This window comes from Mobula birostris, chromosome 8 (genome assembly GCF_030028105.1).
Source record: "Mobula birostris isolate sMobBir1 chromosome 8, sMobBir1.hap1, whole genome shotgun sequence".
In the NCBI taxonomy this organism is placed as follows: domain Eukaryota; kingdom Metazoa; phylum Chordata; class Chondrichthyes; order Myliobatiformes; family Myliobatidae; genus Mobula; species Mobula birostris.
Window position 1 is genome coordinate 23,606,279 of NC_092377.1, and position 15,115 is coordinate 23,621,393.

Sequence of the window (15,115 nt, forward strand, 5' to 3'; positions counted from 1 at the left end):
CAGGCCAAATATGGGGAGGATGCTACCTTGGGCAAAAATTTACAAACTAAATAAGGTGGTCATTAAGGACTGAAATGATCAATTTCTTAACTTAAAGTGAGAAGACTATTTGGATATCTTTACACCAGAGGGTTGTGCAGGCTCAGAGTTCATTCAGAACTGAAATGGATTGATTTTGGAATATTGGTGGAGTCAAGGGATAACAGAAAGTGGCAGGAAAATAACATAGCAGAGAAAAAAATCAGTCATGGTCTTGTTGAAAGACACAACAGCTGTGAGCAGCCAAACTACTTCGTCCTGCTGCTATTTATTTAATTCTTATGGTCTTCCCCCCACTCCCCCAGTTGTATATTAGAGATATATTAAGCATTTTGCAGTTTCTAAAACTGGCCATGTAAAATTTAGGCTGCAGATATTAAAAGTAGGTGAAACTATCAATAGCTCAAGAATATGGCCACTTGCAGATCACTAAATACTAACCTGACAGTCCTTATAACTCAAGAGTGGAAGAACTATAGTTCACAAGACGACAGGGGCCCCTTGTGGGAGTAATCTCCAATGACACAATGTAATTCAGATTCAGATTTATCCCATATACATTGAAATGAAGAGTGAAATGTGACATTTTTATTAACAACCAACACAAGGATGTGCTGGGGACAGCTCGTAGGTGTTGCCACATATTCCAGCACCAACAAAGCAAGCCCAGTATGTTCAGCAGAACAACAGATGCTGCAGCAACAACAAGAACAAAACAAGAAACAGCAGCAAAACAGCTCTTAAAGAGTCAGTTTCAATGTAGCACAGTCTAGCGATGGGAAAAAAAGACATAAAGGACGAACAATTACATCTTTGGTTGGATCCAGAGAGACCCCTGTGACCGCGCGTGCCACCATCTTAAGCTTAAGTGAATGCTACTCAGCTTTCCAACGGTGGAACAGATCACTTCTGAGCTCAATCCTATCCTATCATTGCTTACCAAACCCCGCTACAAATACACCTGTATCAACGTTGGATTGATGCTAAGGCAGATACTTCTCTTAATCCTGGGACGCACTGGCTAAATGCCGTAACCACAGATGTGCTGGGTGCACAGAATGGACCAGGAATTGAAAAATCTCCGTACCATAGAATTTAGTGCAGTTATTCCTGCTTTGCGCCTATAATGGCAATTAATTAGCTAGCTTATAATATGCTTGAGCAAAATACACTACACTATTTCAATACAAATTTTCATAGCTCTGAAGATGGCACCGAGGACAACTTCCAGAAAATGCCAGGTAGCAAGCTAGAGATTGATTGTGTAGTTTTAAACAGGTCCAACTGCAAAATCTACTGAACACAGGGAAAAAAATCTGATTGGAAAAGCTGAAATCACAGCAAGCTCAAAAGAAAGATGATGATATTTATTTTTCCTTATCAGCACTGTTTGAAAACACTAGGCAATTTTGAAAGTATACTGGATATGTACTGTACATGTAAAGGAAAAATATGCAGGGACCATAGGCAAAGAGTGAGTGTCAATGATAATTATATAACCCTTTGGAAGAATTACCACAGGCATGTTTTCCAAATAACCAATCCTGTGCTATAGTCTTTGGGAACCATGTGGTAAAGACAATTATCTTACTTTAAGATAAAGCCAGTATACATTTTATTATACATTGTGTGCACAACACCTTTCAAATGAATATCCTTCACAAAACAGTGAAGCTATTTTTAAACCAAAACACTCAAATAAATTTTTTGCAGGAAAGTCATTACTTTTCAAGAACGTGACACACCTAATCTTCCTGTAGTATCTTTGCAATTCTTTAAGAATCAGAAAATGGGGCAAAAATGCCTAGCCTCAGATTCTGCAGAAAGCAGATATCCCTATTCTTGATAGATCTGCATATATGTCAATTGGGTTAAAGTTTCCTTAAGATAATAATTTGTAATTTGTTGGTGTTGGCTTACAACATTTTTAATCAAATTATATCCTTGGAAATTTCTCTTTGCAACTCCAATGTTGCTGACTTCATAACACTAGTAACTCAGCTCATGAACTGAGACATGTTTTTTCACCAAACGGACTGCCATCGGGAGTTTTGAGGTAAATTGCAATGATTAACATATTGCTGAGATTTATTTCTGCCCTCAGACAGCAGTAAACATTTACTCCAACATACCTGAATAAGAGCTGGGATGACAGTTTGCACAGTCTTGTTTATGACCTGGAAACTATAGCTGTCATCCAGTCGCATCACATTGGCACCCATGAAGGTAAATATGGGCATGATGTTATGGAGAACCTTGTCCTATAAATGCATAAAGTCACAAATAAATTAAAAACAGAAACTTGTTAATGCTGTAGTAATTGTGGATTTCTCAGCACACGAAGCAAAACAAACAGTGGTTAACGTAGCTCACAAATTTTGAGGGAGGAAGTGGGATTGTGAGTAAGAAATGTATCAATGTGCTTGTATTTTAATTTTATCAGACTATATTATAATTATAAAAATGGCCAATACACAGCAAGTTAAGACTCAAAAAATTAACACTTAATAAAATAATAAAATGAAAGCGGGGCTGAGCTATGATGGCGCTCAGTAATGACTTCTTTGAGCTCATCTGCAGAAACAGCTTAATTTCTACTTTTAATGTCTTTTTTTTCCTTTTCAAGGTGGACAGAGTTCTGCTGAAGACCCTGACTTAGAGCTACACTCAAACTTAGGTTATTTGTAGCAATGAGATCTGCTCCCAGGCCTCACTGACCGGCCACTTTTCGATCTCTGAAGGATGCGGCCAAGAAGGTGAGCATGCCTTTGGGGTTCCGAGGCTTGTGGCCCTGGGGATGCGCCAATTCTATGCCGGTGTCACCGAATAAAGTGCTGCAGAAGAAAATGGAACACCAGGAACAGCAGAATAAGTGTTGGAGGCTCTGTAATTGGCGAATTGCACGTGCTCTCTCTTTCTCTCTCGTTCCAGGGGGAGAGCTTATTGCCGATTCTTGAGCTGGGAGAACTCCCGGAAAAAAAGTGACATGGCAGACTTTAACACTGTAAATAGCGAGACGTTGTCTTTGTTGGTCTTCCCGCTTGCTGTGAAAGGTTGATACCTCTCTGTCCTTTTATTAGGGAGGGAGAGACCCTGTGGTAAGTCAGATTGTGGGGTGAACAATTAGTTTTGGCTGTACTGCAGGTCATGGTCTTTCTTGGGGGCTCTGCTATCGCTTGCTTGGTGGCTGGAGGGTGCTGATGATTTTTCTGCTGAAGTGGGAGAGGGAGAGGGTCGTTGCTCTGCTGCTGTTTGTGCATGGGGGAGCAGGGAGTTTTGGGGTTCTAACGCTTTTACTGTCACTCATTTCTTCGGGACACCCTTCTGCTTCTGTGAATGTCTGCGAAGAACAGGAATTTCAGGTTGTATAATTTATACATTCTCTGATATTAAATGGAACTATTGAATCGTAGACATTTCCACATTTGCCTTTCAGGACATTGTGGGGAAGTGTGTAGTCATGAACTTTGGTAGAAGGAATGAAAGCATGGACTACTTTCTACATGAGCAATGAATTCAGAAATCAGATGTGCAAAGGGACTTGAGAATCCTAGTGTATGATTCCCTAAAGATTAACTTGCCGGTTGAGTCAGTAGTAAAGAAAGCAAATGCAGTGTTTGCGTTCATTTCGAGTGGACGGAAATAATAAAGAAAGGATGTAATGCTGAGGTTTTATAAGGCATTGGTTATCCAGCAAAATGAACTATGAAGTGCCTCCTACTCTTTCCATTACTCAACAAGTTCACGGCTGATCTCTCACTTCACTGTCATTTAGTCATAGTCATACTTTATTGATCCCAGGGGAAATTGGTTTTCGTTACAGTTGCACCATAAATAATAAATAGAAATAGTAATATTACTATTAGTAGATAGTAATAGTCTTAGAAATAATAAATAGTAATAGAAAATAGTAATAAATAGTTACATAGTAATATGTAAATTATGCCAGTAAATTATGAAATGTCCAGGACCAGCCTATCAGCTCAGGGTGTCTGACCCTCCGAGGAAGGAGTTGTAAAGTTTCATGGCCACAGGCAGGGATGACTTCCTATGACATTTCAAGACGAACCTACAGCAGAATCCTTCTATGATAACCTGATGGCTATAAAGAACAGTTGTACTTACAGGGAACATTCCTGCAGCAGCACCCAGGAGCAGCAGTGCATGATGGTGTGTCTGAGGCATATTTGAAGTCCTGACACATTGAACAATTAGCTCCACGTTAAACTTCTCCTCATCGAGGACATCTGTAAACCCAAAGTTCAAAATGCAGCTATTACAGGGTGCGCATTGATGCAACTCCATATCATTTAACAATCATGGGAAATATTTACAACATAATCTGTTATTAAATTAAGAATACTTAACACAGCCAATACTAATGAAGGAGTATTGAACACTAAATGCATATGACATGAAACGAGGTGGCACTTCACAACAAAATGAGCAGAGATCCATGCAACACACATCAAAGTTGCCGGTGAACGCAGCAGGCCAGGCAGCATCTCTAGGAAGAGGTGCAGTCGACGTTTCAGGCCGAGACCCTTCGTCAGGACTAACTGAAGGAAGAGTGAGTAAGGGATTTGAAAGTTGGAGGGGGAGGGGGAGATCCAAAATGATAGGAGAAGACAGGAGGGGGAGGGATGGAGCCAAGAGCTGGACAGGTGATTGGCAAAAGGGGATACGAGAGGATCATGGGACAGGAGGTCCGGGAAGAAAGACAAGGGTGGGGGGGGACCCAGAGGATGGGCAAGAGGTATAGTCAGAGGGACAGAGGGAGAAAAAGGAGAGTGAGAGAAAGAACGTGTGCATGAAAATAAGTAACAGATGGGGTACGAGGGGGAGGTGGGGCCTAGCGGAAGTTAGAGAAGTCGATGTTCATGCCATCAGGTTGGAGGCTACCCAGACGGAATATAAGGTGTTGTTCCTCCAACCTGAGTGTGGCTTCATCTTTACAGTAGAGGAGGCCGTGGATAGACATGTCAGAATGGGAATGGGATGTGGAATTAAAATGTGTGGCCACTGGGAGATCCTGCTTTCTCTGGCGGACAGAGCGTAGATGTTCAGCAAAGCGGTCTCCCAGTCTGCGTCGGGTCTCACCAATATATAAAAGGCCACATAGGGAGCACCGGACGCAGTATATCACCCCAGTCGACTCACAGGTGAAGTGTTGCCTCACCTGGAAGGACTGTTTGGGGCCCTGAATGGTGGTAAGGGAGGAAGTGTAAGGGCATGTGTAGCACTTGTTCCGCCTACACGGATAAGTGCCAGGAGGGAGATCAGTGGGGAGGGATGGGGGGGACGGATGGACAAGGGAGTTGTGTAGGGAGCGATTCCTGCGGAATGCAGGGGCGGGGGGGAGAGGGAAAGATGTGCTTAGTGGTGGGATCCCATTGGAGGTGGCGGAAGTTACGGAGAATAACATGTTGGACCCGGAGGCTGGTGGGGTGGTAGGTGAGGACCAGGGGAACCCTATTCCTAGTGGGGTGGCGGGAGGATGGAGTGAGAGCAGATGTACGTGAAATGGGGGAGATGCGTTTAAGAGCAGAGTTGATAGTGGAGGAAGGGAAGCTCCTTTCTTTAAAAAATGAAGACATCTCCCTCGTCCTAGAATGAAAAGCCTCATCCTGAGAGCAGATGCGGCGGAGATGGAGGAATTGCGAGAAGGGGATGGCGTTTTTGCAAGAGACAGGGTGAGAAGAGGAATAGTCCAGATAGCTGTGAGAGTCAGTAGGCTTAAAGTAGACATCAGTGGATAAGCTGTCTCCAGAGACAGAGACAGAAAGATCTAGAAAGGGGAGGGAGGTGTCGGAAATGGACCAGGTAAACTTGAGGGCAGGGTGAAAGTTGGAGGCAAAGTTAATAAAGTTAACGAGTTCTGCATGCGTGCAGGAAGCAGCGCCAATGCAGTCGTCGATGTAGCGAAGGAAAAGTGGGGGACAGATACCAGAACAGGCACGGAACATAGATTGTTCCACAAACCCAATAAAAAGGCAGGCATAGCTAGGACCCATACGGGTGCCCATAGCTACACCTTTAGTTTGGAGGAAGTGGGAGGAGCCAAAGGAGAAATTATAAAGAGTAAGGGCTAATTCTGCTAGACGGAGCAGAGTGGTGGTAGAGGGGAACTGATTAGGTCTGGAATCCAAAAAGAAGCGTAGAGCTTTGAGATCTTCCTGATGGGGGATGGAAGTATATAAGGACTGGACATCTCTGGTGAAAATAAAGCGGTGAGGGCCAGGGAACTTAAAATCATCGAAAGGTTTAAGAGCGTGAGAAGTGTCACGAACATAGGTCGGAAGGGATTGAACAAGGGGTGATAAAGCAGTGTCGAGGTATGCAGAAATGAGTTCGGTGGGGCAGCCAAGCACCTTCTTTCTCTCACTCTCCTTTTTCTCCCTCTGTCCCTCTGAATATACCTCTTGCCCATCCTCTGGGTCTCCCCCCCCCTTGTCTTTCTTCCCGGACCTCCTGTCCCATGATCCTCTCGTATCCCCTTTTCCAATCACCTGTCCAGCTCTTGGCTCCATCCCTCCCCCTCTTGTCTTCTCCTATCATTTTGGATCTCCCCCTCCCCCTCCAACTTTCAAATCCCTTACTCACTCTTCCTTCAGTTAGTCCTGACGAAGGGTCTCGGCCTGAAACGTCGACTGCGCCTCTTCCTACAGATGCTGCCTGGCCTGCTGCGTTCACCAGCAACTTTGATGTGTGTTGCTTGAATTTCCAGCATCTGCAGAATTCCTGTTGTTTGCGTTTAGAGATCCATGCACCTCAACTTCAATGCCTCTTAACCTCGATCTAACGAAGTTTGATGCAAGCTCAAGAAGCAGCATCTTATTTTCTGACTCTGCACATTACAACCTTCACTATTCAATAATTTCAAGAATTCAGCTATTCCAATTTTTTTGTATCAAATACAGTAGATTCTGGTTAATTAGGCCATTGGTTAAGCAGGGCAGCTGCTTATTTGGGAGAACTCTTAAAGAATAAAAGATAATTGAGAAAATAGCTAGGATTCCCTTCGTTTATTTGGAACACTATGGCACTTAACTGGGTCAGGAGAGTGTTGCTGAACAGTTTCTAACTAGCATCAGTTGCATGCTCTTGTGTGGTGGTTAGATGCTACACCATGCTTAGAGTGAAGAGTTTTTAAAATAGCATCAGTCCCGTGCATTGTGAGCCAACAGACACCAATTCCAAAAGCAGAGATTTTTGATCATTTTGTTTTTTTTATTCTGTTTATTTAGAGTCAATCAAAAGAACACGGCAGCATAAACTGGATGAACTCCTCTGTTGATAACTATTAGGATCTAATACACAGTTTTATAGTTACACAGCAGCATTGGTCATGTTCTAATTTCCCTGTATTTCATTGAAATATCTAATTTGCTACACAGTGAAACAGTAGTTTGGACTTTTTTAAAATACCTTTTTAACCATTTCCATGAAACTTCAGCTAATTGGGACAGCCACTTAATTGGGCCAAAATTTACTAGTCCTGATGCGTTCCAATAAACTTAATTTGACTTGGTCAAATATATATTACAAGCTACAGACATGATTCACAAATTTGGACTTAATACCTTAATCGCTTAAAACTACAGTCAAGAAACAGCACTTCAGATGACATCTATATTGATCTTTTCCCCCCACCTACACTCATCCCATTTGCCTGCATGTCTTTCCATACCTTGTCTACACAATTAAATATCTCAAATGTAGTGACTCCATCTAATTCTACCTCCTCTGGTGGTGCATTCTTGATATCACCCACTCTCTTTATTATAAAAAAAATCCTGCCCCTCAGATCCCCTTTATTGCTCTTTCCTCTCACCTTTAATTGATGCCCTCTCATTTTTGATGCCATTAACATGAACTTTACCAGAATGAATTCAAACGGCAATGAAAGTGAACATGTAAAAACATTGCAACAAAAAAAATTGCATCTTCCTTACCATTGCTTATCTTGGAACCATCGGGTGATAATTTCTGGCAGAGGTTCAGTAAGCAGTTGAGGATCAGCTGCTTTGTGTACTCTAGGGTGCTCTGTTCAGACAACGCAGGATCTAGAGACCTGAGTCATGGCAATGATTAACTGTTAGTTCGCAGTCATAATCAAAATACTTTCTACTTTCACAGATACAAGTTCAAAACAACACATCATCTTCAAACTCTAAACAACCCTCAAACTCGTCAACAGTGACTTAACAATTTCAAAATCCCACGCAAATTTGACAATGTAAATCTGACAAAAATATGATGTTCTAAATAACCTACAGTAACCATTTTTCAATGTATTAGACCAGATCAAAGTTAAATGTCTGCTGGTCTGAAGTTGATTCTCCAAATTCCTTAAAATGAAATCTCAACTCATTTATGACTGGGATAGAAAGAAGGAAGGTATTCAAGGTTTCCTGGAGGTGCATTTGTCCATGAAACTATTGGTCAGATTTTCCACTCTCAGGAGAAAAAACACCTGCCTTACTGAAGGCATGACAATGAATTACATGTTACCATGTTTAATGGAATAAAATCCAGCAGTTGTAAACCAGGGATCCAGAACAACAAAGTACTGAGCAACTGCTAGGATTGCATTCCACAACTATCCATTACCTTAGTATCCAGCATATCACTTAGTCCAACCAGTACCATCCCCATGGCACCAAATATGCCTTAAATGAGGGACGTAAATAAAATATCATGCTAACGTGATGAAGTTACAACACAGATTTTTTCTCTTTTTTTTTTAAAGTCCCTGAACGAGAATGATTTGCTGTCACCTTTCAGGTCTAAATTCCATCTGCCACCCCTCTCCCCAACATTCTGATTATAAATTGCTGCAGCCTTAGGCAACCTTCTTTGTGATTCTCAACACTAACTTGTCTTCTGCAAGCTAAAACCATCTTCATTCATAACCAAGTTCTCAACATATATCAAAACAGCAGGGGTGCCAGCATGAATCCCAGAAAAGTAATCTTGCACCATCACCTTCAGCCTCCCATCACCAAATTAATTTTGGAATTAGCCAGCTTGTTTTGGATCCCAAGTGCTTTATCCTTCTGGACTTACCTCCCACACATGATCTTGTTAAATGCTTACTGAAGCCCTTAGGGACAATTCCTATTGCACTGCCTTCAACCTTCCTCAAAAAAATTAAATCAAATTAGTGAAGCTGGAATTTGTCATAGAATCACTGAACACCACAGCACAAAACAGGCCATTTGGCTCATATAGTCTCTGCTGAACAATTAATCTGCCTTCTCCCATCAATCTGCCCTTGAACCATAGCCCTCCATAAATGACCCATCCATGTACTTATCCAAATTTTTCTTAAATGTTGAAATTGACCCTAGTTGTGCTGGCAGTTCGTTCCACACTGTTACCAGTGAAGAAGTTCCCCTCTCATGTTCCTCTTAAACTTTTCACCTATCACCCTTAACCCAAGAAGTCTAGTTGTAGTCTCATCCAACCTCAGTGGAAAAAACCCGCTTGCATTTTCCCTATAGATATCCCACATAATTTTTTCATACCTCCATCAAATCTCCCCCTGAACGTTTCACGTTCTAGTGAATAAAATCCTAACCTATTCAACCTTACTCTATAACTCAGGTTCTCAAGTCCCGGCAACATCCTTATACATTTTCTCTGCATTCTTTCAATCTATTTACATCTTTCCTGTAGGGTAGGTGACCAAAACTGCACATGATACTCACCAACGTGTTATACAACTTCAACACAATATCCCAACTCATGTACTCAATACTTTGATTTATGAAGGCCAATGTGCCAAAAGCTTTCTTGACAACCCAATCAACACCACTTCAAGGAATTATAGATCTGTATTCCCAGATCTCTTTGTTCTATTACACTCCTCTATGTCCTTCTGCTCACTGAGTAAGACCTCCCCTGCAACACACAAAAATGCTGGAGAAACTCAGCAGGCCAGGAAGCATTTATGGAAAAGGTCCATCTGAAGGGTCTTGGCCCAAAATGTCGACTGTACTTTTTTTCCCATAGATGCTGCCTGGCCTGTTGAGTTCCTCCAGCATTTCGTCTGTGTTGCTTGGATTTCCAGCATCTGCAGATTTTCTCTTGTTTGTGATTGGAAGACCTATCCTAGTTGGTCATGCCGAAGTTCAATACCTCATACTTGTCTGCATAAAATTCCAACTGCCACCCCATTTTTCCAGCTGGTCCAGATCCTGCTGCAAGCTTTGATAATCTGCAATGCTGTCCACTACACCTTCAATCTTGGTGTCACCCGCAAATTTGCTGATCCAGCTTATCACATTATCATCCAGATGACAAACAACAATGGACCCAACACCATTAATCTGTGCACACCATTAATCACAAGCCTCCAGGAAGAGAGGCAACTATCTACAACAATCTCTGGCTTCTCTTGCAAGGTCTGCCTAATCCAATTTACTACCTCGTCTTGAATGCTAAGTGACTGAGCCTTCTTGACCAACCTCCCACGCAAGACATTGTCAAAGGCCTTACTACCTTCCCCTTGCACAAAACTATGTTGACTATCACTGATGAAACCCTGCCTATCCAAATACACACAAGGTTTTTATCTAATAATTTTTCTTCCAGTGATATAAGGCTCACTGGCCTGAAATTATCTGGCTTTTCTTGCTGCTCTTTGAAAAGGAACAGAATTAGTCATCCTCTATTTCTTCTGGTATTTCAGCTATAGCTAATTAATATACAGTAAGTATCTACATCAGGGCCCCACCGATCTCCTTCCTTGTTTCGCTTGGCAATCTGGGATTGATCTCATCCAGCCATGAAGAATTATCGACATTTATCAATCCATGACATCTAACAACTCCTTAATATGCTCCATGTTATCAAAGTAATCCATGCAATTGCCCTCCGGAATGATCAAATTACAAGTCCTTTCTACATGGTGAATGAAGATAAAGCATGCCTTTAGGAGCTCACCCCATCCCCTGGAACCATAAACAGTACCCCTTCTGGACACTCAGCAGACACACTTTTCCTCCCTTACTCCTCTTACCCCTGATATACTTTGCAACACCATGTCAAGGGGAGTCTAAATATTCCATAATTGTGACCGACTTCAAGAAATGAAACTAAGGTGGCTACAGTAATTATACTGATTATACTGTTATCTATCACAGGGAAAGTTATTGCTTCAGTTTTTGTCAGGAGCCTGTTATTAGTGGCTGTGAAGCATTTTATTTTCAAATTAGGCTCCTTACAGAAACACCATTTACACCTGCTTCATACCGGCCAGCAGAGCAACATAAAACCCAATCTTAATGCAGACTGGTGTCAAGAAACATAGCACCATTAACCAAATGCTTTTCTCAATCCTTCTCATCACAAAACTGTGCAACTCCTCCAACACTGGAGAGCCTGCATGCCAAACAACAAAAGCACGATGAAATATATACAGCTAAGCAAATTCTTCACTGATGAATCAGGGAAAAATGCTTGCAGTCCTGTCACATCTCTTCTCATATTACTGTCATCTGATCCTGACATCCAATCCTGAATAGCAGCAGTGGAAAATTAGGGAGCAGTGTAGATAACTAGTGGTGAATCATTCACTACAGGATACTCTCTGGCCTGCATTATCTTATGAGTGACTCAGCTTCTGTTGGTCCAAACTCTCTCCACCACCCACAAGTTAGAATGCATTGGAACATTCTCCATTTGCCTGAATGGGTGGAGTCCCAACATCACTGAAGAAACTCATCACCTCTAATTCCCTCTATTACTGATGTGCTATGCCTGCATTCAGCATCATGTACTAGATTAATTGCAGCAATTCAAGCCTCCTTTGGCATAAAAAAGAACAGGCAAGACAAGTTCTTAGACCGCCCAGACAACACTTGTATGGAAGCCTGCAATTATTGCTTCTTTTCCATTCTTGATGATTCCAGGTTTTCCAATTCCACTATTTTACCAATGTGTATTCTCCCTGGCTTTCTATCAGACATGCACCTATTCCTGCCGATCAAGTACATTAACAAATAAACTTATGTGCAGTCACAGAGCTACAATCAGGTACTGACTGTCTGGTTTACCCCGCTAGTGTCCAGGACCTTAGCATCTTCACCAGTGGAATAGCTGACAACACAAGGAACTCATTTCAATTTCTTTATTCTCTGACAGAGTAATTTCAGTGCATACCTGGACAGGAGGCTGAAAAGGGTAGGAACCAATATCTGGGGATTTTTCAGTTTCTTCTTGTGTTGCAACAACTCCATGATGAGGGTTACTCTCTGCCAGTTAATGTTACCTGTTAAAGAAACAGGTTCCAAATTCTGCAGATCTTGGGATTTCCTTTAAAATAAAAACACACAAAATGAAAGAACTCAAGATGATTTTTGAAGATATTGCAGAAGCTGCACTGTGGAGAATCCTACCCGTCCCTATTAAATGAAGACCAACTCTGATATTACTACCATCTCATTCTGACATTCAATCCTGGTTAGTTAGGAAGGTTCAATCATTAGGTATTAATATTAAAGTAGTAAAATGGATTCAGCAGTGGATGGGAGATGCCAGAGAGTAGTGGTGAATAACTGTTTGTCAGATTGGAGGCCGGTGACTAGTGGTGTGCCTCAGGGATCTGTACTAGGTCCAATGTTGTTTGTCATATACATTAATGATCTGGATGATGGGGTGGTAAATTGGATGAGTAAGTATGCAGATGATACTAAGATAGGTGGCGTTGTGGATAATGAAGTAGGTTTTCAAAGCTTGCAGAGAGATTTAGGCCAGTTAGAAGAGTGGGCTGAAAGATGGCAGATGGAGTTTAATGCTGATAAATGTGAGGTGCTACATTTTGGTAGGACTAATCAAAACAGGACATACATGGCAAATGGTAGGGCATTGAAGAATGCAGTAGAACAGAGGGATCTAGGAATAATGCTGCATAGTTCCCTGAAGGTGGAATCTCATGTGGATAGGGTGGTGAAGAAAGCTTTTGGTATGCTGGCCTTTATAAATCAGAGCATTGAGTATAGGAGTTGGGATGTAATGTTAAAATTATACAAGGCATTGGTAAGGCCAAATTTGGAGTATCGTGTACAGTTCTGATCACCGAATTATAGGAAAGATGTCAACAAAATAGAGAGAGTTTACTAGAATGTTACCTGGGTTTCAGCACCTAAGTTACAGAGAAAGGTTGAATAAGTTGGGTCTTTATTCTTTGGAGTGTAGAAGGTTGAGGGGGGACTTGATAGAGGTTCTTAAAATTATGAGGGGGATGGATAGAGTTGATGTGGATAGGCTTTTTCCATTGAGAGTAGGGTAGATTCAAACGAACATAAGTTGAGAGTTAGGGGGCAAAAGTTTAGGGGTAACATGAAGGGGAACTTCTTTACTCAGAGAGTGGTAGCTGTGTGGAACGAGCTTCCAGTAGAAGTGATTGAGGCAGGTTCGATATTGTCATTTAAAGTAAAATTGGATAGCTATATGGACAGGAAAGGAATGGAGGGTTATGGGCTGAGTGCAGGTCAGTGGGACTAGGTGAGAGTAAGCGTTCGGCACGGACTAGAAGGGCCGAGATGGCCTGTTTCCGTGCTGTAATTGTTATATGGTTATATAACAGCAGCAGTGGAAATTAAGGGGCAGTGCAGATAACTACTGGTTCTATTTATGAACGTGAAGCCCACAACTTTCATCAATCAAGTTAATTACCAGGACAGGTGCTACGGCTCTGGGAACATGCCTTGCAGATTGTTATAATATTCACAGGTTTCAACAAAGCCCATCAAAAAATAAGTCTTCCACTGGAGCAGTGAGATGCTTGCCTTTGAATACATGAAGTACAGTTGGGCCACATACTGCAATCTTATTGATTTCAGACTCTCTAAGGTCAATACATAAAAAAAGAAGTGTTGTTTCCATTGCAGATTTTTCTTGGGAAGAGTTCAAAGATTTATTTCAGTAATTTGCCAACATTTCTTCAATTGGTAGCATTGCTATTTGGAATCCTCTAACTCAGAGGGCTGCAGCTGACCAGTCACCCAGTATAATAAAGAAATCAAAAGACATGGCCATGTGATGTGACGAAGAACAGTAGAATTAGCAAGGACACTGAAGGAGGCTCTAGGGCTGTATGCGTGAATGTCGTGGAAAGTGCTATCAATTAAGAGATACTCAAAAAGTTCCTTCATCTGGAAACATACCTTTGATGCTGCATTTTTTGCCTTCTGGTCTGCTGAATGGTTGCACGACTTGGAGATTTTTCCAAGGGTCCCAGCTCCCGGGCAATTTGTTCTGCATCAATTACAATCTGTAACAGACAAACCAGTAAAAGAAAGATATCAAAATCATCATTTTGAACACATCAAATTACATTTTACTTACAATTCACAATCTCGAAGATACTGATTAACAACATCTAAAATCTAAATTAACAAAGAACAAAGCATATCATCCTGCACAAAAGATATAGTGCAGGGGTAGGCAACCTTAAGCACAAATGATTTTCTAGCATGCGTTATTCATTAATTTGAGGCAAAACATAATTAGATGTATTTAAATGGACAATTCCCATACCTCAAGTTTTTTTATTGCATTTATCTGGCCCACCATCTGCTCATTAATATGCGATCCGGCCCACAGAGGCATAAAAGGTTGCCAACCCCTGATATAGTGCTTCATCTGCTGGAGTTTAACTAGCCAATACCTTAAACAGAGTGGACTTTAGACCGAAGTTTCATTTATTCACTTAGATGGCCATAACATATCTTGCAATATTATTTACAATAGTGGAGGACAATTCTTACGGTCCCCTGACAGGAAGACCATAGGAAATCAGAAGAACCAAGCGTTACAACAGTGGTGTGCAGAAGAGCATCTCTGAACGCATAACTTGCTAAACTGGAAATCGATGGGCTCTACAGCAGCAAAAGACCATGAACATACACTCAGTGACCATTTTATTAGGTACAGGAAAAACCTAATAAGGTGACCATCACAACATTAAAATAATGTGCATGATCAAATCTGAGCAACAATATGTTACATAAATCTTATTTTGCTTCAACACAAACCAGAAGGAATGCACTTCCAAGCTGCTTTACTC

The 15,115-nt window shown here is 41.5% G+C and overlaps 1 protein-coding gene across 1 annotated transcript in view; it reads right to left on the reverse strand.

The window, feature by feature from the left end:
• Window positions 1-15,115, reverse strand: part of heatr1 (HEAT repeat containing 1) — a 106,469-nt gene that overhangs the window by 29,101 nt on the left and 62,253 nt on the right. Inside the window, exons 25-29 of the mRNA XM_072264907.1 lie at window positions 14,214-14,320; window positions 12,208-12,360; window positions 7,995-8,113; window positions 4,165-4,286; window positions 2,172-2,300 (exon numbers count right to left, since the gene is read on the reverse strand). Of these exons, the coding sequence (XP_072121008.1) occupies window positions 2,172-2,300; window positions 4,165-4,286; window positions 7,995-8,113; window positions 12,208-12,360; window positions 14,214-14,320 (630 nt within the window). The remainder of the gene's footprint in view (window positions 1-2,171; window positions 2,301-4,164; window positions 4,287-7,994; window positions 8,114-12,207; window positions 12,361-14,213; window positions 14,321-15,115) is intronic.